Source organism: Etheostoma cragini, chromosome 1 (genome assembly GCF_013103735.1).
Source record: "Etheostoma cragini isolate CJK2018 chromosome 1, CSU_Ecrag_1.0, whole genome shotgun sequence".
Classification (NCBI taxonomy): Eukaryota; Metazoa; Chordata; class Actinopteri; order Perciformes; family Percidae; genus Etheostoma; species Etheostoma cragini.
Genome location: NC_048407.1, coordinates 17,775,902 through 17,798,588, shown reverse-complemented (window position 1 = coordinate 17,798,588; position 22,687 = coordinate 17,775,902). Strand labels below are relative to the sequence as shown.

At 41.6% G+C, this 22,687-nt stretch overlaps 1 protein-coding gene across 7 annotated transcripts in view; it reads right to left on the bottom strand.

Moving 5' to 3' along the window:
* Positions 1 to 22,687, bottom strand: part of sox6 (SRY-box transcription factor 6) — a 133,041-nt gene that overhangs the window by 62,808 nt on the left and 47,546 nt on the right. For all 7 annotated transcript variants that reach the window (XM_034869117.1, XM_034869109.1, XM_034869140.1 and 4 more), the window contains 2 exons: positions 19,484 to 19,694; positions 3,187 to 3,276 (listed from right to left, as the gene is read on the bottom strand). In XM_034869117.1, the coding sequence (XP_034725008.1) occupies positions 3,187 to 3,276; positions 19,484 to 19,694 (301 nt within the window). The remainder of the gene's footprint in view (positions 1 to 3,186; positions 3,277 to 19,483; positions 19,695 to 22,687) is intronic.

Below are 22,687 nucleotides of genomic sequence, written 5' to 3'. Positions count from 1 at the left end.
CTGCCGCCCCGGCCCTGCCCTGTGATCTCCTCTTAAAGAGCTTCTACTTATCTGCCTGCCGCAGGACTGTCTCTGTGCACTCGACCACTGTCATGTTGACACCATTCTCAAATTGATTGTGACAGTGCAAGAGCCTCAATTTTTCTGCTTCAGAATTCAAGCTTCCATTTCAACGCTAATGTACAATGTTAAGCTATTTTCTTATTTTAATTTTTTTTTTGGGGGGGGGGGCAAATTCCAAGAGAATGAATACAGCTTGTGTTCCAATTTAGTAACCACATATTTCCCTTCAGTTTGGGTAAATGCTTGAGCATTTTGCATCTTTTTTTTTCTCCCGATGGGGGTCTGGGGAAACTGCCGCTCAGCAGGGAAACTTAAACAGCTCTGTTGAGTACGAGGCTTAAAGACCCTGCACATAGCAAGCATGCAACAGAGAGCAACCTTATCTGCTTTAGGGACACTGTGTACTATATTTGTATGCTTTCGACACGTGTATGTATGTATATGTATGCATATACATTTTGAAAAATAATTCTAAGTGTCCTAAATCATGTGAAGAATGGGGGCTTTGATTTTTTTTTCTTATAAAGAGAAACATTTTCTCTTTGAGGTTATATAATTCTAAGTGTCAAGTCTAAGTATCCACATCTAAAATCGTATTCTCTCTCCACCTCTTGCACTCCTCCTTCCACATTGCCTCCTATTATCTGCTACTTTCTGTGGTTTGGAGCCCTTCCAGTCGGCCTCCCTTTCTTGCTCTGTGGTTTTGTTCAGGAGATTTCATCTCCCTCCTTCACCGTTCCTGCAGATTGACAGCTAAGCTCAGGTATGAAAACAAACAGTTAGCTCTGGAATTGACTGGTAAAAAGAAATCCGCCACTAATGCTCCTTTGCAAACCCTTCTTTTTGCCTGCCCCTGCTGATGCTAAGCCCTAACAGCATACAAGAAAAAAAGCAGATGGAGATTTGAGATCATTAACCCTTAATAATCCCATTCTACATGTCTGGTTTAAGCACACTCCCTCTACTGGATTAGTGAGCTTGTTTGTACTGACTCGGGAACCTAAAAAAAATCTCCACTTTGGAAGCAGCACACTATGTAGCCAAACACCCAAATGACATTAGGGTTAAATTATGGCTGTGTCATCTGTAAGAGGTAAATGGTTGGTTGGGTTTGCAGACCTTTAAAGCAAATCTCTCATGTTGTTGATACTATTGTTTTGTTTTGTTTGTTTACTGTACGTGCATGTTCACCTCGACAGGATGAAGTATTCAGGGCATGTTTGAACACAACTGCAGTAAAAGAATGTCTTTCTTTTCATGGGTAAAAGCCTCGGGTCAGATTCTGTCACACCTATTGTTTGTTTCTTTGTGTTTTTCCTAGAGCGAGGCTAAATTATTTTCTCACCAGTCAGATTTCACCACTTGTCTCTGCAATAACTCAATAACTTGCCTTTCAAGGTTTTGTTGGAACAATGTCAAAAGGTGCTTAGTTTAATTGGTTGAGGAATTGGTTAGCGATCAGCATAGAATATACAAGGCCACTGTGCCAGTAGGTACTGTAGACTTTATCTGCATGTCAGCCTTTATGCTCTATTTTCTTTCATTCATTTAAAAAGTACAGGCATGTTTTGTCTTTTGTACAGATTTTTACCTGACGTTAAATGGAACCTCTGATTCATCATAATACTTTAGATCTTAATCATAAGGTGTTTTCTGCTAGGTACCTTTGTTTGTGTTTTAATTAGGTGGACCTGGGCTTCTTTTTAATTGCCCGTATTTACATCAGGCAGACATCAAACGCAGAGAGAGAGACATTTGTAAGGGGAAGCACAAAGCAGCCCTTTGAAATGTCTACAGTCATATTAAATGGCATGCTAATTAAAAATCTAAGGCTGCCACTGCGATAGGTAAAGCGTTTATATTGGTAACTATGGTTTATAGACTTTCTCCATAACTCACCAACAACAGACAGGCCATAGTGTTTATTGTCAGACTCCCTACCTGTTTACAGACCACCAAGTAACCTTTCCATTCCCATCCATCAAACATAAGAAATGCCCTGCCTGTGATTTAACAGACCAGCTTTCAAAATGCTAAATCATTTTAAACATTTTACCACGTGCACTTTGATCTACAGGGGCATGCAGTACACCAGGGCAAGTACAATGAATCTAGTTTATCAAGCAATGATTCATCCTTCAGTTCATTAAGGTTATTGCCAATGAATATACTTATTAGAACATTCAACAGCCTTTTTCCCCTCTCCTCTGTAATTCTCTTTAGGTGGAATTCAATAATTCAAACCAAACACATACGTTTTATTTATGTATGCCACGCATCAATTAAGCAAATTATCAAAATGACCTGCACAGCAGCGGAATGAGCCCTCTTTATAGGTTTGCGAATATTCTTGCAGAAAAGTTAATAAAAACTTGTAAGTGTTAAATTAAGAGTTCAAATATAATGTAATGAAGATAATCACTGAGGGAAGGTGCATGAGCCAGTGACTGGTGTTGTAGGCCAGTTGGTATTGTTCTTTTACGTACTTTATAAACACACCAGCTCTCAGTAACAGTCAGTGCTATGGACTGAGCAGCAGCCCTGCCCATCCTCAGCCCACCTTCACCCTGTCATAAACAGAGATTTTGGGGGAGTGCTGAGTTGTGCTTTGCAGTCCAGCACTTGATACACTGCGTAGGGCGTTCACTGTCAGAGTCAAGACATTCCACTCAAAGGCAGGCTCACAGAGGAGACGACTCTGTGCGTCACCGCACCATCTCCTCTCCCCTCTTAACGGCTCAGCTCAGCAATGCTCTGTTTGCATCAAGCACACTTTAGGTTCAACAATTACCAGAGCGGCATGAACGCACTGCATGTACCAGAGCAGAGAAGCTAGGCTCAGGACCGTCTGAAAGGACAACAACAATAAACCGCTGACAAGCACAGAGAGCCTCAGAATGAGTCTAAATGGGCTGGAATTTTGAAGACAGCACTTTGGACAGAGTTGGGCATTCCAACAAAAGATAAGGGAGGAGAGAAATGAGTGAGGAGGGCAGCCAAAGGCCTTTGTTATATTTCAGAGTAAAAGGCTGTTTCTGAGATTATACAGTGCATAGATTATGTATGTCTGATAGGAAAGGCGGATTTGTTAACACGGTTTAAAGTGGTGCATTTTAGTCCTACCTTTTACTTCTGCCAGCAGTTCACTGGTGTTGAGCCTCTCCATCTTCTCTTTCCAGTCTTTAGAAAGAAGTTTCTCCATGCATGAGGGGTCTGAAAAAGAAATAAGGAAAAAATGTTAAACAATTTGAAAGAAAAAGATTATTTAGAATCCCTATCAAGAGTGTAATTTTTTTATGATTATAGCGTATTGTATATAGTTTCTTTTTGTATAGTTTTGTGGATACTAACTATATTAACATAAAAATAAAAACTTAAATAAAGTCAGTGTATTAGATGAAATAGAGACAGAGATATTTTATTAGATGGTATTGAATGGCGGACATTAACAGAGACTCAGCCCGACAGTTGAGAAATGAGCTAAGGGTGGAGTGAGGAGGAGAGCAGGCATTGTGGGGATAGCATAAGGGCAGAGACACACATTAGGTGGGAGGCAAGGAGTCCGACTGGCTATGGCCGAGCATTCACATAGCTGCCAATGATGAAAACAATTAACATTTGTCCAGCAGACAATGAATCAGAGGAGGAATGGCTTCAATCTGCCATGCTGTCGCTGGGGTAGCTGATAAAGAACACACTGGGCCGGCTGACCCAGGCCTCCACCATCCCTGCACTGCTTAGGGGTCAGCCTGTTCCCATCAAACACCAGCATTACAAGCAAGCTTCCACCCCTCCACCTTGAGACACTGTCTCTACCGGAAGTATGTCTTGAACCAGATCAAGACATGCAGCCTGTCCAGTCCTGTTAAGTCAGATTAAACAAGCAGCAATCTTGTACAATCCAATTCTGGCACAGCAATTCATGGACTGTCTAAACAGCTGAGCTGTTTTCAACACAAATTGTCCTCACGTTTCATTTAGTGCTGGAAGGTGATGGAATTTGTAAAATCGTGTTTCTCTAGCTTTGGGGCAAAACGGGAAAAACCAAGGCAGACGCACTAAATACTACCACAAAGCCCTGGAGCCCCCTAATGAAAAGTCTAACCACATGTCTAACAGTGGATCGTTTATGAACACACTTCTGGCAACAAAAAGACACAAGTCAGAAGCATGTTAATGTTTTAAACGATGCCACAGAGGAGGAAGTTTAATGTAGCTGACACATGTTTTTGATTCCAAGGAGGAGGGCCTGTCACATGCAATATTCTGGACTCTTCCAGTATCAGCATTATTATCCCTGACATCAAACACTGAGGAGATTTACAGTTTAGAATGTATACAACTGTTGTTTCCTTTTATCCGTCTGTAACATCTCTTCCACAAACCAAACAATGTTGGTCCCTCTGACAAACACACTGACTTCAGAGGAACTGGGAGTAACGGGGTCAGCAGTTCTCGTGGCCTGGTTTAAGGATGGCTTTCATAGAGATCAGCAGAGTGACCATTTTTGTTTGATTGTCCACTTCCTCCAATGTGATGGGGGTCGACAGGACATCTTCAGCTCAGGGTCATTATAGCATTACTTCTACTTTATTGACTTTCCAATTCCCAACTCACAGTTTGTCCCCTTGACCCTGAGAGACGGAGACAGAAAAGGCTGAGTGTGTTGTGTGTGTTTGTGTGTGTTAACTCCCTCCATGGCACAGAGATCACAGATCTTAAAACAGGGGTTAAAGGCAGGGGGGAGTAGCCAAGCTCAACTCTTCTTCTCTGCACCTCACCCCCGGGTGAGACAGTTTCCTCTCCCGGAACAACAAACTCCCCTCGAATCATAATCCTCAAACAGACCGAACAACATCAGTGCCGTGCAATCTCCCCTAAAGCACAGAAAGGGCTTATTTTATAAGTGGTGTAAAGGGGAATTAAACAAACACTGTGAGCATATGCCATATGAACACATATGCTCTCTCTCACACAAATACGTAAACACGGACACACTTTCATCACAGATGCTGCTCCAGCACTTGATCATTAAGGAATGCACCAACTGTTGGAGATAATGCGGTGCCAGCTTCCATTCTACTCCAGTCCTCCCCCTCCTTTCCACCTCCCTCCCAGGAGAGCTGCCGCTCCCTCACTTCTCCATCCCCTCCGCTGGAGAGACTACAGCTGGAATGCACCGCTGTCCTCCCTGCCTTCCACCTGGGAGAGGTGAATAATGACCTGGATTAGTCTATAAAATAACTCTCAAATATCTTTCAGTGTTCGAACAGCGTGGACAAAACAGGCAACCAAAAATGGATTTGGTGAAAGCAGAGTAACTTTTGCGCAGGCGTGCTCGAGGAAAACCATAAATGAGTCAGATGTCTGGCTTTTTTCAAGGCACCCTTCCGCAGCCTATTTTTCAGAAGAATTTAGATTAATAGGAGGAATGCTATTTCAGTTTCTAAAATGTCTGTCTGTTTTTTTCTGGAGAAAATATAGATGCCAATGGAAACACTGGTTAGTATCAACATAATAATTACTGTCAGGTTATAACATAGAGAATGCAAAAAAGGGATGCACTGTACTCATCATGAAATAAATTATTTCTAATAAAGGATTCACACTTTGCTGGATATGAAATGCTGGCAGAATTCAAAGGCAAACACACAATTTGAGACATTGGTGTAGAACCTCTGAAGTTTTTAGGGTAAAGAAGAGTTTGCTGCTCTTGTCCTTTCAAACTAGGACATCACATACTGGGGAATTAGCTTAAACAAGAGTCCAGTGAGTTTATTTTTATTTTCCTATGGGGGCTCTTAAATCTCTCACACCCCCACTCCCTCCATTTCTTTCCCTCCCCCTCTCGAGATAAAATGCTCTGTGGCTGGGGAGCAGGCCATTCAGCTGGGATGAGAATGGAATGAAAACAATAGCCCTTATCAGGCTCTTATTTACATTTTCCCAGCGTCCCTGCAGTAGACAGCTTGGCTTGTCACCAAGCCCAGATCGCCCCACTGGACTCAGACCAACTTCCTCCAGCCCCAGCGATTCCAATGGTCCCTATGGACCCTTGCCTGGCACAGACCCCCACCACTCTGCAGCTCGCACAGATAGCAACATACAAGACAAAACTATTGGAGTGTGTGTCCAAGACGTGTTCCCATTGAGAGGGGAATGGTTTCTGTACTACTAAACCCATTTGGGTCTCATTGTCTCTTCTCTGGGACTGGAGCTATACAGCTGGAGAAATTCCCTGAACCCTTTTCCGAGATTTTCAAGCGTTTCCAAGTGGCACTCAGAACAAAGTGAATAGTCATCACTGATTTAATACAGCCAAATCCAATATGTCTATCTGTTATCAGCGCTGTCATCTCTAGTATACAGCTTTCCTGTGCAGGTATTCTGTGATCTTATTGATGTGGGTTAACAGGCGCAGGGATTGAGACACCTTAAACCGAGATGAGTTGGCTAGATTAGGCTACAGGTTTTTCTTTTCGTTTTTTTTTTTTTTACTGTATTAAAAACAAAGCTAATGATCCTCATAAATCTAAACAATGGAATGTTACTCGGCTGATGTTTGACATAAACAAAGCTTTCAGCACCTGGCAGTCAGTGCTGCCAGAATATCATGTTTAGTATAAACCACAGAAGTGAAGCTAAGAGGCAGGTTAGCATTAACTGTCTGTCTTGACACTGACTGACTCCCTCACTATCTGTCTTTCCCTCTCCTATTTCATACATTAGGCCCACGCCGTTGTTACTCTGGTGTTTTAATGCAACGACTGATAATGTGAAATAGTTTTTTATTGTTCACACACATTTTATCAAATTGAGTGCTAGGTAGCTATAAATGCTTGTGGGTTGAGACGCAAAGGTAGGGGAAAGTTGTTCGCTAATTTATGTTTTTATTGCTGCTCTAAAGAGAGTAGTTGATTCAAACGATCATTGCAAACTGTAGAGAAGCTCCAATCACTGAGTGAACACCAATTAGACGGAGAAACGAAGCCACAAACAAATCAAATCTTGTCACTTTGGAATTGGATTGGACAGTAATAAAGCAGACCTTAAACATTAATGACACACTAATTTTCAAATGGCTCTTCACATTGCCATGGAGATATGAAGTGTGTATACTGTGAGTAACAAGTGAGCAAATATACCAGCACTGCTCGGGCAAAAAGGCCATCTTCACTTTGACAAAACAAAGTTTGCAATCTCTTAAAAGGTTTTATCGGAAAAATGTGTTGAAAACACACCATTATGTTTCAAAAGACTGTGACTGCCTGAAAGCACAAAAATGGTTCTGTTACAACATGCAGCAGTTGGTGTTTTATTACTCTCTGTTGTCAGCAATGAAATCGTTTCAACTGTCTGCCACCACATTCTGAGCCTCTCTGCGTGCACTGTTCTCCTGGGACGAAAGATGATACTTGTGTTTGAGTGTTTGTTGTGTTGAAAAGCCGTTGGCAGAGAAAAGAGCAGAGTCAAATTAGCCATAAGTCATGGATAACAGACCAAGAGACCTCCCCTTTAGCATTGGCCTTGTATATCAGTTGTCCCAGCCTCAAGGGGAAACATGTAATTACCAAATCGATGGTTAACTGACACTGACCATATAAATAATTTCCTGCCCAGAATGCAGAGGCCCATACAGTGAGGCAAATAGGGAAACAATGCTATTTGCAGCGAGGAGGAGCCGAGGAAAACAGGAAATAGGTTTAGAGTCCTTAAACAAGCTTCAGCTTGAATGCAGCACATTCTTTACAATTTGTCATGATCCAGTTATAGTCAACCAAAACCAAAACCTCCTCAGAACGTTTAACGCTCCGATAGGAAGATCTATAAACTGGAATACATTTTTATTTTTAAACGCACCATTTAAAAAAAAAAAAAGACTCTAACCGATGACAAAAAAATTGTTGCAATAAAATTAAAATTCACAGGGTTTTACACATTACTACATTTAAAACTAATAATCAATTTACTATGAAAAAAGAATGCTACTGTTTAACAGAGCAGTATGAAACCTTATCTATGTACCAGTAACCATAATTGCCTTGAACAGGCTTCTTTACCAAGTAAAACGTTACATGTGCAATTTGTTGAGAATATTTTGTGCTTATAATGTAAGGGTATGGTTTAGGCTGCACAGATACCTCTAGAAAAGGCATAAATCCTTTAAGCTAAAAGGTCTAATGAAGTAAGACACGGGATGAAGAATATCCACTACTTACTTTGACTATTACACAAACGTTATTTTGCAAAGATATATATGGTTATACATTATGAATTACTTAGTCCTCTATATGATATTTGTTTTCATTTACTTCATTGTATTAGCTGTATCATGTGATTACACATTTAAAACTGTCTAAATTAAAAAGAAAATAAAGGAACTGTAATGTCTTTAAGAGCTTTTTAAAATAAAAAAGCTTTTACATTTCACTCCTACATTCAGCATTAGATGGAATATATTTCTTTAATTGAGGCATACGTTTCTGTCCCAGCAATGAAACTTTCAGAATGTCAGTCAGACAATGATAGGCTAACGTCTAATTTCCCATCCACACTGCACTGCACGGGAAACAAATCAGAAGTCGAGGTTGATAAAAAAAAAGAAAATGACTGTGACACACTCCAAGGAGTCCTTTGAATATCTTAATCACAGACACACTAAAAACAAGACCCCATCATCACACCAAATAAAACATAATAATTACAAGAGGCAGGCAGGGAAGTGAAATGCAGAGAGAAAACATGTTTTTGTCATTCAGCCGGTAGTCCCTTAGACAACAGCTGTTGGATGCTGCAAATACTCCTGAAGTCTCCATAATCATGGCGTTATTGAAGTGAGGACAAAAAGGGCACTAATTGCAAGGGAGCAATCGGAACGCAATAGGTTACACACCCGGGTGATACCGCACAATGAAAACGCTAAAGAGGAGAGCTGGGGGGGGAAGAAACACTGAGCACAACAGTGCGTTGTCGCTCATTTTCAGGCAATTACCTTTCCTCGTTGTCAACAGTTTTAATAACCTCTACCATTTCTAGAAGACTTTTTGGTGCAGTAAGATAATTCCAGCTTTTTAATAGGTAATCACTAGTGCTGGCATGCATAAATAAAAAGGTCCAGACATGTCAGTGTATTGTGGAGCACCTGCACCTCGTGGTGCGCTTTCTTTAACTGACACCTAATCATTATTCCACTTGGTGAACATCTCTGTTAGTCACCTTTAGACGATCCCCTTTGGTCATGTAAACAGTCGCTATAAATACATTGTAGGTAACCTGGATGGGATGTGCTTCATCTCAGGTTCTGACACATCTCCTCCGCTCCAATACTTCCTTCTTTCTTCCCTTGTTGCCTCATTTCCTTTCATGCTAATTTCCCCTTACTTCTTACTGTACCGTCTTTACCTCAACACGAAGTCACCACAAAGTCGTCCTCAGGTAACTAAAAAATGCTGGCCTATGTATCCAGGAACTTCTACCTTACCCCTTGCTTTCTGCACTGACCACAGTGTTAATCCCACAGCGTTGACCTGGCCATTCTGAGAAGCCGTATACACACACTGACCTCGCTAAATAGGACACGTGTCTATCAAGCATATATGAATTAACCATCCCCAAGAGGCTTCACCTTCTGAGCTGAGCAGCATGTGACCTCTCCCAATCCATTTTACTGCGGCACTCTGTGGCAATCAGGCTTGAATTATTAAAGTGAGCAGTGAGCAATGATCAATTCATTGCGGCCCTTGCTCGCAGACTGCCCGCCCGTACTTCAGCAGAAATGACATTGAGAACACTTGAGTATGCTTCCAGACAATGCACATAAATGTGAAATATGTCGGACCCAATATGTCAATAATCATAACTGTACAGGCTGAGGCCATGTCCGGGTTAATCCTACAGAAATGCTGTTAGATGACTGTGGGGTGAGCAGGTTTCAGCGCTGTGATTTCTTACAATGCTTTCTTGACAGAAAGAATAGGAGAACTTGAGGGGCATATGTTTAAACATATGTTTATGTGACACTAGTGAAGACTTGTAGGCTTTGCAGAAGGCATGGGCCACAAAAGCTAAGTCGAATTGCAGCCTCCCCCTTATCTACACAAATTATAGGGAGGACAAACAAAATCTAAGAAGTTGAAAGAAAGAGATAGATTGCAGGGAAGTATTCAACTTAAGGAAGCTGGAAGTAGGAAAAGGGCAAGGGAAAAAAATCCAATCAAAACTTCGTGAGGAGCAGATGAGGAGCCAAGATAAACCAGTACTCAGAGCCCCCAAAACTGCAATCTCCCCTTAAGCCGGAGAGTGGCAGCTGGCAGAACAGCTGGTGAATAGGATTAATGTCAGAAGAATGAAATAAAACTCAACATATGTCCGAGCCTGAGGTGTTGGGACTGTGCGTGATTTTGCCCCCGATGGATGCCATGTGTGCATCTGGAAGGAGCTGCTGTGCTGCTCCGCTCTCTACCCCACAAGGTCACTTTTAAGAACTAGGACCATTAAATGCTTGGATAGCAAAATGAACTTTTCATTCCCTCTCCTCTGCCGTCCTTTGCTTTGAAGTCTCTATTCAGGCAGCAGAGGGAGTCTATTGAATAAGGTTATCAACACAATGCATTGGGTAACAAACAATTGCTACTTTGAATAAATTAATGTCTGACAGAAGATTAAAGTGCAGTTTAGAATTGTCTGATTTAATAATGATCAACCTAATAAAGCCTTGGTGCGACATTGGTTAATTGATTTTTTTAACCAAATAACAGTTAGTCTGAGTGTGTGCAAGCATGCTTATATTTGGTTTACTGGAAAGAAAAAGTAGATTTACTTCTGGAATCTTAGCCGATGCTGATCAGGGGATCAGCACTTGTGTAGATGAACATTACGAGGAGAATTATGTGGACTTGATTTAAATTTATAATTTCCATTTGATGTTGGTAATCATTAGGGTCCACACACTGTAATAAATTATAATAATTCCACACAAAAATTTAATTACTGGGTACCTTGCATTGGACAGATTTCTTTGGGTACCCTGCAATTTAATTGTCAGATATAAAATTCCCTGCTAATCAATGCTCGAAAACATTCACATTTATTCAACTATGTTAAATTAATAGATGTGTGAATAAAATGTGGAGTACTGTGATCATGGCTGTTCAATGTGATTTAGTAAATTAATGGGTATCTGACTCTACAAGGACAAAAAGAGACTAATAGGATCCACATGAATGCATTACAATTTGCAGTGAAGCCAAGTGTCTGGTTTAGACATTGAAACTTTATTTCATCATAAACTCTGGGCCTGGGTGATGCGCTTCAGAGATTGAACCATAAGATGAGATATTAAAAAACACAAATTGCGAAAAATAAGCTGAGTGATATACTGTATGTACAGCCTACTGTAAATGTGTTGAACTTTGCTGAAGCATGTGTGTGTGTGTGTGTGTGTGTGTGTGTGTGTGTGTGTGTGTGTGTGTGTGTGTGTGTGTGTGTGTGTGTGTGTGTGTCCTCCCACTGTACGGTACATGCAAAAAAAGGAAGACAAATTTTAAGTGGAGCCAAAACAAAAAACCTAAACAAAAGTGAGGGTATTAATTGATTTACATTTGTGCAATTTGTTTTTCTCGTTTTATTTTAAAATAGTAATTGAAGTTTATTGAATCTCACAGCCAACTTTGTTTACTAAGATGCCAGAGTTTGGGATTCTCACATGCCAGGCTTACTGGACTTTAACAGAACAAATTACATGATCTCAAAACGGTGGTCTGGGAGGGGAAAAAATGCTAAACACCTCTTACTATTAAAGTAAGAGGTGTTACTTTAATAGTAAGTGTTTTTTTACTATTGAAAAACACTTACTATTGTGTAATGTTTTTTTGTAACATTGAGTTATCATGCTAGAACTGACAGCTTGATCTAAACAATTACTAAACAAATAAAACAAATTATGAAATTAAATGAATGTTAATACACTTTACTATTTTGATTCTTGCCTTGCCACTGGGTAAAGAGATAATACAGTAACCATAGCACTTCTAAAGGTTAAGAATTCCTAAAAGTCCTTATTCATTTGCCCACGGTGCCCAAGTGTCTTAAGTGTTCAAAATGGTTCTGCAACAACACGCTGCACTTTTGAAGTGGCCCATTCCCTTTCTGTGGGATACAGAGCCATGTGGACTGAGACCTGCTGGGCAATAGAGAAATTTGCTTCTCATGAGCGACTGAGCTGATTGGTCCAGCTCGCAACAGGAAAGCTAACAACAGGTTTACAGAATCGGCTTTGTGGAGCAAAGTGCCACTCACCCAGAAGAAAATGAAAAAGAAAAAGGATAGAGGAGGATGAGGTGTATGGGGCGGCGGGGGGGGGGGGGGGGGGGGGGGGGGGGGGGGGGAGTTTAGAGTAGACCCATTTTCATCTTATGCAATATAATGCTAATTGGGAGAAAATTAGCAAAAAGACAGGCTCAACAAATCCTTAATCCTAAATTTAAATAATAATGTCAACTGACAGATTGAACTTCATGATGTGCAACTGACGACTTGGTGTTAAGCATATTAACCACCCAATTCTGGAGGTACTTTCAACGAGACATGACGTTTGTCAAATAATTATAATCATTGGCAATCAGGCTTTGCAGTGCAATAAAACACATTTCTATTCGTTTCTTCTGACATCCTCATTTCATCTCCTGGCGCTTGTAATGTTATTGAACAAGGGAGAAAAAAACGCATTGAGTGGAAGGAAACATATTTTTCTGCTGATTAAATAATCTCTTTGTTCAAAAGGCAACCATCAAGACGTTGTAAGACATCACGCTTGCTGTTTGGGAAAAACAATGAAAATATGTTAATAGGTCTGCTACACATGTTGGTTTGTGTCAAGGTAGATCTCTAAGCTGGATGGCTGACGTACGTCTGACTTACAGAACAAGCCTACAATGTGCTCTGAAATCATTAGCAGGCCACAGAGGCTGTCTATGCCCAGGGTGTGTGTTTCACTCACACTATTTTGATCCTTGGTCAGATGACACCGGCTCTTTTGTCAAGTTATGTGTGGAGAATGCTTGGGAGCTGAATGCCACAGCTAGGACAGTGATACTGAGCTGGCACACAAGTCTCCCTGTGTAACCCCACTTCTGGCATTCACACACTTCCCTCCCCATCCCCCACCACCATCCCATTGTGGAATAGCCCCTCTTCTCCCCATTTTTGACCGCCTCAGCTCCTCCTCCACTGCCCTAACTATGAGAAGTTCGTCTGTACTTCTTCATGTTCCTTTTAACCGCAAAACCCAATTCTAGGCTTCACAGCCCAATGACAAATATAGTAGCATTAATGGCTTCTGCGGTCTTATGTGACAGCGTTTCACCATCTCTGTGCCCCTCCAAATAGTGCGGTGTCACATAAAACAGTAAGTCCATTACAAGCTGCTGCTGATCTAATCACCCAGCCACCCACATAAAGAACAGTGGCACATCTATTGTTTTTTTCCATTAGCAAATATGATTATTTAATTATTTCCCCAAGCAGTGATGTCACTGACAAGTCATACCTACAACCAGTGTGTGGGTGTGTGAGTGTGTAAAGACAAACAAGCCTCTGTGGAACCCTGGCTGTGATTTGTCTCTCAGAGACACCCGTTTCCTCCTATCAAGGGGTTCCTGTGCAGCCAGTAAGCCAGGATCACAATGGGAGTTTTGTGCAGCATGGGTGCAGGGGGACACGCTCAACAGCTGAAACCCGGGAAGATGGCCCCTGGAATGCTTCACAGCAGTTGCTACTGTTGACTAATCGGAATATGAGAACTGGGGAAGGTGATCTTGAATGCAAAGAATGGCACATTGAAGAAGCAGCTGCTTGTTTTGTCATCTGAATGACCAAGACAGCAGAAAGGGTTCCCGTTTTGACAGGGGCAACAGAATCTATATCTTAGCTTGTGTAAAGTGAAACCTGTGTTGGCTTCCGAAGTCCTATGGGGACATGCCTATGTTATGTGAGGGCTCTGTTTTGGAACAGATAGTAAATACATAATTCAGCAGTGGACCAGACACTCTGTGCTCCCTATTCCCCCCATTACAGCCACTCCATTTAGCCCTGGGCTCTGATCTCAGCCTGGTGGGGGACTTTGTCACTGGAGAGTAAAATGGGGTGGGAGACAAAAATCATATATGGTGGGGGAATGTTGATCTGGATCAGGTAAGAGTTTCAAGATGGAAGGGAAAACTGCAGAAGGGAAAAAGGAAAAAGTACAAAAAAGGGACACCAAGGAAGAGGATGGAAAACTGAGATTAGGGAGGAGCGAGGGGCAGGGTATGTTTTTTGTGAAAGTTCACATGTCAGGCTGGCAGGCTGCCTGCGGCATACAGCCGAAAAATCTATTTAACGTCTGCTTCACAGGGTGACAAGAGGGTTGATTGGCAGAGAGCAGAGAGCCGCTTTTGATCATATGTCCTAACAAGCGATTCCAGCTCATGTCTCTTCAGCCTGAACAGATCTACATTACCTATTCAAACAAAAGTGACAGACCAGAGCACTGCTCCGCTGGGCTGGTGCACCAAGCCACAGGCCAAGAGAGAACACACACACACACACACACACACACACACACACACACACAGGAAGGCACTCACTGAGACGTACAGTATATGCAAGCTCACACACGCACACACCCACGCACACACCCACGCACGCGCACACGCACACGCACACGCACAAAACTGTATCGGCTTATTTCATCAACTAGATTACTTTAAGATAAGTCTGTAATTGTGTTGACAGAATAAGGAAAAGATTATTAAAGCAGGAAGGGAACACAGTGCACAGGAGAGATGCATGTGCTTCACTGACGTTTGGCCAGTGTTAGCGTCCTGCCAGGAGGGTCCCAGCCTAATGCTGTCCGGTAGGACGCGGCACTCAGTGAGAGGCAACGTCGAGCTATGTGTGAAAAAAACCTCAAATTCGGCAACCAAGGCAACTGGATTTCCAGTCCTCATTGCATATGCATAGAGTCAGAGGCTCATGCTCAGATCATTATAACAAAGATTCCTATTAATTAGGTGGGATAAGGCAGAACCAGATGACATGGCAGCTGGGATGAGAGGAGAGGGGAGAAGGGAGGGAGCATCAGTCTGTTTGGGGGGGAGGGGCTTTATTTTATAATATAATGTATAATACACACTGCAGTACAGGGAATATGCCTTTAGAAAACCTCTCTTTTCTAATGCTACATTCAAACTAGATACATTTCCAAAAATAAATCTGTTGGTGCTTTTAAGCACCTGCAGCCAATTTCTAGTGAACCTCAATGTGGAGTTAGCAGAGGCTGTGACACTGATAGGGGACAGTGTTACAACAGAGTCAAGAGTTCATCGGTGCTAATCAGACCACAGGTTTAGAGCTGATCCTATTCTCTTCCAAAGCTTTCACCCATCCCTGAATCTCATTACATGGCCTGTTGTAATAGAGGATAATGACCTGGGGCTACGCACACAACGCTGATCACTCCCCCACACTCAACCTACCGCACAGTCATTACACAGTGATAATACACCACCTCGCCAGGGGGATTACACTTATAAATAGAGAAGAGGTGATACAGGCAAAGGGAGTGAAAGAGAGGCCTAAGTGATAACACAGGAACACATACAGTACTCACATATAGGCCCATGCCTCAACACAATCAGTTCACAGGGGCGCACCATGTTGTGTTGTTTTATGTCACAAGCAATGGTTAGGTTACCTGCCGCTGTAATAGGGGGTAATTTCTCAGTAGCCATTAAATATCCTTCTTTGTACGATTAAAAGTGGCTCCCCTTTGCTAAGCTAATTAGCCATGACTCTGTCAAAGGGCTCCAGGTGTTGAGTATTCTACTTGAGCACCTACTGTATCCACTCTGACTGGTCTAAAAAGCTATAGTATTAAGGAAGGGCATGCTCTTGTGTGCTTTATTTTGTACTAGGTTAGGATGTTTATATTTATAGATGTTAGTTACCAATTACATGAGAAAAGTGTTCACTGTCAGTATAACAGCTGTGTCAATTGTCCTTAGACTACACCTGTTCGCTGGCTGCATGGCATTGCAGCACTGTTTCCTGGATGCTGTTGCAAAAACTCTCTCTCAGCCTGATAAAAGACACACAACTACATCTAATTCTGTGCTTGTTTCACTGGCAAGGACTCAACAAGTACAGTAGCTACTGAGCCCAAGGAAATCCCTAAAAGCTACGGCAGGAAGCTTAAACCCAATTTCCCATCCTTGTCTTGGTGGACGAACATAAAGACCCAATGACAAAATAACGCACAAAGTGTTTTGTGTGTTGACTTGCACAGTATTGATTTATACTTTAGTGCATTATATAAAACTGTTCTAATTGCATGTGAATCAAATCAAGGTCACCTTGGGTTTTTATAATGGTGGCTATTTGTCTTTTTCCCGTAATACTTTATACTGACATTTTTAACTCTTGACAAGTGCTGTCTGGAGACTTATCCATAAATAATGCATTTACAATACCTAGTAAATAAACATGGGGCACAATCGTTAGCCCCGCTGGCAACTGGGCCTAATAGAGCTTTTACAGCAAAGGTGACTATTCAGCTAAATGTGGTGCTCGCTGCTGGGAGGACATTTTCATTCATTAGCACAGTCACAAGCACTTAAAGCACTTTAAGGACCAGAAATGGAGAGGAAGGGTGGAAGGATAGAGAGGGTGAAAGGGTACAAATGTATAGAGATGGAAGGATGGAGAAGAGACTGAGCACCACCTCTATTGTTATTGTTAATAAGAGAGACTGGTCAGTCAATTTTCTTTGAATGGAGACATACGGTTTTAGTAGAAAAAGTCAAAATATGTATTACTTTTTATTTGCTAAGCTATTGTCTTTACTTGCTTATTCCAACTTAAAAGGTCACATTGCTGACACATTCCCCATTTAACCCTTATGATTCAGAAACTGTAGATTGTTTTTTTAATGAACAGGTGAGATATCAGTTACCTCTACAATAAAAGGGAGGTGACTGGAATTTAATTGATGGTTCTCATGGCATAATAAAGATTACATCTAAAAACTATTAAAGAATAAAGAAGGTTAACAATATTTGGTTACCGGTCCAGGAGGCCTCCCAACCCAAAGCTTCCACCAGTGATAACATCCCTTTAAGTGGGATTTCACGTAACACAAAAGAGCAATGTACTATGTAAAAACTGCACCACAGACCATTTTTTTCCCTCTATACTTGAGGTCACCACGCTTACCCTCAGTCCATCAGTACAATGAACTATCTTGACCAACCAAGGAAGCCCAGAGAAGAAGGGTAGCAGATGGTGAGGAGTCTCTGAGGACCTCGGTGATCCCGACCAGGCGGGCCCCAAAGCAGCAGAATTAGACACAACAGTTGTCATTGCTCAGATAAGAGATATATTTAGCTCATCTGTTGCTTGTTCCACATTAGCAGCATCATTAAGACAACAAATGGCTTCTCCAACCTTCTTGTTTAATAGGTTAATCCTGCCCAGGGTCTCTCTCCATAAACAAAGACATACGGTTAGGATTTCTCAAAGGTTTCTTTGAGGTTTTCCTTTGCAGTTTCCAAGAGTCCCTCTCCCTCCATTTTACAGTAATCACTGATCATCACCAATGAAGCTTCCTCAAGTGCTCTTAAGAACAGAGTATCTCTAAGTTTCTGCAGCTTGGGGACAGCGCACTATACTTTGTGAGGCTCTTGTCTTCTGCTGTGTTCCCTGTTCAGAAACTAATTTCCTTCAACAAGGGAGTTTATTTAGGTGGCCATGATACACAGTGCATGAGGCAGACCAAGTCTTTATTATTAACAGGAGATTAAAACATCTGTATGGCACTCAAAAGCACCCTCGCCTCCCTGCGTTAGCATACGGCCCTGGATTACAAGCTGCACTTGACCATTTAAATTACTGCAACAACCAGCCTTCAACAGCTGGGGCTCATTGCCATAGCGCCCGCCGTCACTATAGAGAGCACTGAGAATCTACTCTGCATGAAACAAGACGCATATTAAATATATTCTTACCTATGGGTAAAACAAATAAGTACTAATGGAATCATTTTACTTCTATTTATTAACCCAAAACTTTATCCTGCATCCTCGGATCAGCTTTACATGTACTGTAAGAGCATTAGCAAGATTACTGCATTTTCCTAATATTTATGTATGTTTGTGTGACAGAAAAGTAGAGAATTCAGGAAAAAAAAACGGAGAAAACTCTTCACAAAAACAAATGTATCTGCTGTATTGCAGTATAATGAGTATTAATTGTACTTTTTCACAAAGGGTTTTTACCTTTAGATTTAGTTTTATTTATTTATTATTATATAAGTATCAGTTTGTCATTTCGATCCATTACAATGATCCAAACGTTTCAGTTTTCTAAATGATCTCCAATTTATAGGTGTTCAGGTAAATAAGGACTGATTGTTCTGTTTTTTTTTACCTAAACGACACCACAAACAATCAGTCCACCAATCAGGACATGGCTAAATGATTATCTGGTGAGAGGCCTCTGCTGCTCTGATACAAAGATCACCAAACGAACACTTTAAAAAGAAGTGGCAAATTATTTTTAGGCTAACAGAGGTCTAATTTATTCGTCTGATGAAGTGCTTAAGCTAAGAGCTCCCTAGACACTAAATGAGACACATGCATTCCCAAGGGGGTTTAACATTTGATTGGATGTAGTTATATTACTACAGCCCTAATTAAGAAGGGGGATGTGTTTCAGCAGCTCTTTCAAATATTTGTTTTTCCGCCATACTCTTGATAGACTGCAGGCTGTGGGAGGGAGAGCCGAGCAGGGTAAAACGGGGTGCAGATATGACACAGACCTAACAATCTTATCACAGAGAAGGATTTTTTTTCTCTGCATGCAATTGTAGGAAAATAAAAAGTCTGAAATCGTCATGGTAAATTAACAGTATGTGAGAAAGGCTTTGGTTGTTTGTTGGTAGCAAACTCTTGTCATAAATAAATGTGCCAAGTGAACAGTTTTCTGTGTAGCAACATAAAAAAGAGGTAATGTTCCTGGCATCAGGTCAGCACTATGAATTTTACAGTCAAAGAGTTTGCCTTGGCATGGAAGAAGACCACACTTATGGTGAGGTGCACTGCCACACAGTCTTTGTCACACTGGAAGAGGTTCAGAACAAACTGGAAACACTGTAACGTCAGTCTTCCCAGCTTGTGTGTGCCCGCATGAGTGTATGAGATGGAGAGATACAAGACAAAAGAAGCTGGCAGTCAGGAAACTGGAAAATCAAAGGGAAAATGTAGGAAGATCAGGCTCACTGGAAAAGAAAAAGAAAAAAGGTATTCCTAAGCCCAAACACACACACACACACACACACACGCACACTCACACACACACACACACACACAAACACAGAGAGTCATACCGTCTTGCTCTGTCTTTGTCATCTCCTCCAGTTTCTTCTGCTTCAGCGTGTCCACTACGTCTGCCAGGCTTCCTTTGCGCCGCTCCGGAGTTCCAAACGCAGATCCGCTCAGCAGGTCACTTCGCTCCCGGGCCCCCTCCTCCGGCTTGTGTGGGGAGGTGGAATTGTTCCGGAAGGAGTACAGGGAACATACTTTGTTGCTGTCAGATTCCTGTAAGACAAACAAAAGTTGGGAGGGGTGGCAACAAGGGATTGGATTTGTATTATTAATCCTGTGTTTTGTTAGGGCTCCATGAAGCTTTTTGATTTGTTCATTTTTTTTTTTTCATTTATTTGTTTATTTGAAAAGGGGACAATGTACACTGATCAACACTCAAAGCAAATGTAAGCGTACCCGAGTTAGCCGTAGGCTAATTTTCATCGGCAGTCCCCTAGCCAGATGTTAGTAGGCATCCTAAAATAATAAACATCCTAAAATAATAAACAGTTCTAATACAATGAAGATAATTATACAATAGACAAAAAGTTAAAAATTACAATGTTAAATCACAACAATCGAATAAACAAGATAAGCAAATAAAATCTAAAATAGATGATACAGTTATTGTTGGTGGATGGGACCAGCGTCAGTGTTGACAGTGTTGATTTTCAATCATCCATTTCTTAACATTACTCTTAAATTAGTAATAGGATGGGCACTCCCATTAATGGTGGTACCGAGTTCCAGTGATGTGATGCTGTAAATGAGAAGACGGCCTGGCTGAATGCAGATGTTTTGAATGGAATTGTGCAGTCCCTCCTTGCTGCACCTCTGGTAACTCTGTTTGCATTTGAGTTAAAATTGATAAGGCCAGACAAAGGAGGAGGAGCTAAACTGTGCATGATCTTATAGACTAAGCATACATTTCTGTATTTTATGAGGTTTTCCCAACTTAGCAGTTTATACTTCTTTAGAATATGGCAATGATGGTAACGAAATGGCTTTTTGTCTAGTGTTTTCAGTGCTTGTTTGTATAATGATTTCAGTGGTTTTAGAGCTACTAAACTACAGCTACTAAACTAGAGCTACTAAAACTAACTAGAGATAGTTTTTTTCATTCAAATGCAGCTATTAGTATTTTTTTGCAGCACTGGGATGATTTGGCTTTGTCAAATAGCTCCTCTCCAGATTTCATACCGCAGCTTCTGTGTCTTCAACATAGCCAGCTTTGCTGGTGAATGAGATATGACAAGTGAAAAACTAAGATGGAATAATGAGGTACACATTCATAGGACATATCCATAATGTGCTCTTTACTTTTCATCTGCAGAGACTACACAAGAAACCTCCTGACTGTAATTTCTCAAATTGCTTTTGAGTGTACATTTGTGTTAGCGTGACTGCTGTGTAATTTGTTCATTTTCTAGTGGAGACCTTTTCTCAGCTGAGTGCCTTAAGCCATCGTAAATCTGAATCTTGTCTCGAGCTGTTGTTGTTTTTCAGTCCCACCTGTGTATGGTTTAGTATTTAACGAAGGGTCCTGTCTCTGGCTGACTGGCTGAGTGCTCCCTGTGCACAAACAGAGACATGAAGGAAATGGGAAGAAGAATGGGAGAGAGCTTGAGGAGGAGAGAGAGAGAATACTCTGCAAATGGGAGTGTATAGTCAGCACACAGACCGTGGCTGAGGGTTGCGTCTGACAGAAGGTGGTGTTAATTATGGTTCGTGGAGTCTGAGAAAGCAGAAGGTGGCTAAGTAGCCAGGAGTTTGCAGCCTTTAACAGGGGAACAGTTAGCTCTGATTTAAACTTTGGGCCTTGTAGTGAAGGAAATAAACATGACACCGCCTATCATGGAAAAGTGAGCTTTAATCAACAGCAGCATGATAACAGAGTGTTATAGAGCAGGGTTAAATGATAGAACCGGGTCTGGAACCACTGACAATTTAAAATAAAGTCAGAAATGCGATAAACAAGGCCAGAATGTTGTCAGTGCCAATGTCTCATCCCTGTGTTGCATGTCGAGCTCCAGGCAGAGTTGCAGTGGTGTGTAGGGTGGTCTGGTACCAAGCGCCGGGGTGACACGACCTACCGGCCTACTCCGCACATCCCAGCCCTGTGTTGGATGATTATGCAGTGTGGCATAGACAGTGGAGAGTGCTTGAGGGGAGTGGAGCAGTGCTGGGTTAATCAGCTGGCGGAGGTTCAGGGCACAGCCCAGACAGACGCATGGCACAGCAGTGGAGTCAGGTAATCAGCAGAGGCAACACTCTCATTCCTTTCGCCTTATGCCTTTTCCTCTCTCTATCTCTACTTGTTGTCCTCTATTTTACCCTCTCTCTCTTTTTGCGCCCCTCCTCCTATACATACTCTTTGAAGTGGAAATGAATGATTTAGTTTCTTTTTTCAGTTTTATCAATTTTTCAATCATTTAACAGACATGACAAGACTTGTCGTTGAAATTTTGTTTCCACTTTTGTAATTCACTTTGTAAACACTTTTACAGAGGTTCTACTGTACAAATAATAAATAGTAGTATTAAGATATTTTTAACTTTTTCTTTGTGATTGAAGCTCGCCAACATAAAACTTGCTAAAATCATGCTGCTGATATCCCGTAATGTGCCACGGGTGAAAGCAACACCTGAGCCATCCGTTGCTTGTCAATTTTGGAAGTCTGCTACAGAGGCTATTCATGTGTCCGTTGTGGTGTGTGTGTGTGTTTTTTTTTTTTTATGTACGTTGTGCTGCAATGCTGAGGTGTTGACTGTCTCATTGGCCGACTGCAGAGCTTCTTCAGAGCCCCTCAGGGTCTCTTTACCACCGACCCGTCTGTCACAGACAACCACCTGCCTCCCGTGCCTATAACCCACAAGTGCCTGTGCTCTTCTTTGCTCCACTCACATCAAAGCAGATCCGCACTTTGAATGTATGGCATCTGGGGTCTGGCTGCAGATGTATCTTATACACAACAAGAAAAACAACACACGTGCACTGTGGACATGACATGTTTCTTTAATAGTAACAAGAATGCATCACAGCCTTCCATCGGTCACGATACGATTTTATGAGCCATTCACATTATTAAAAGAGAGAGTTAGAGGTCCTCTGTTTAACTTAATAATAGCTGATGGTTTAATGTTTGGTAGAGCTGAACGCCCCAGATTCCCAGAGGTTTTACATCTTTAGGGAACCGTGAGATGGAGCCAGGGATAGAACATAGGCTG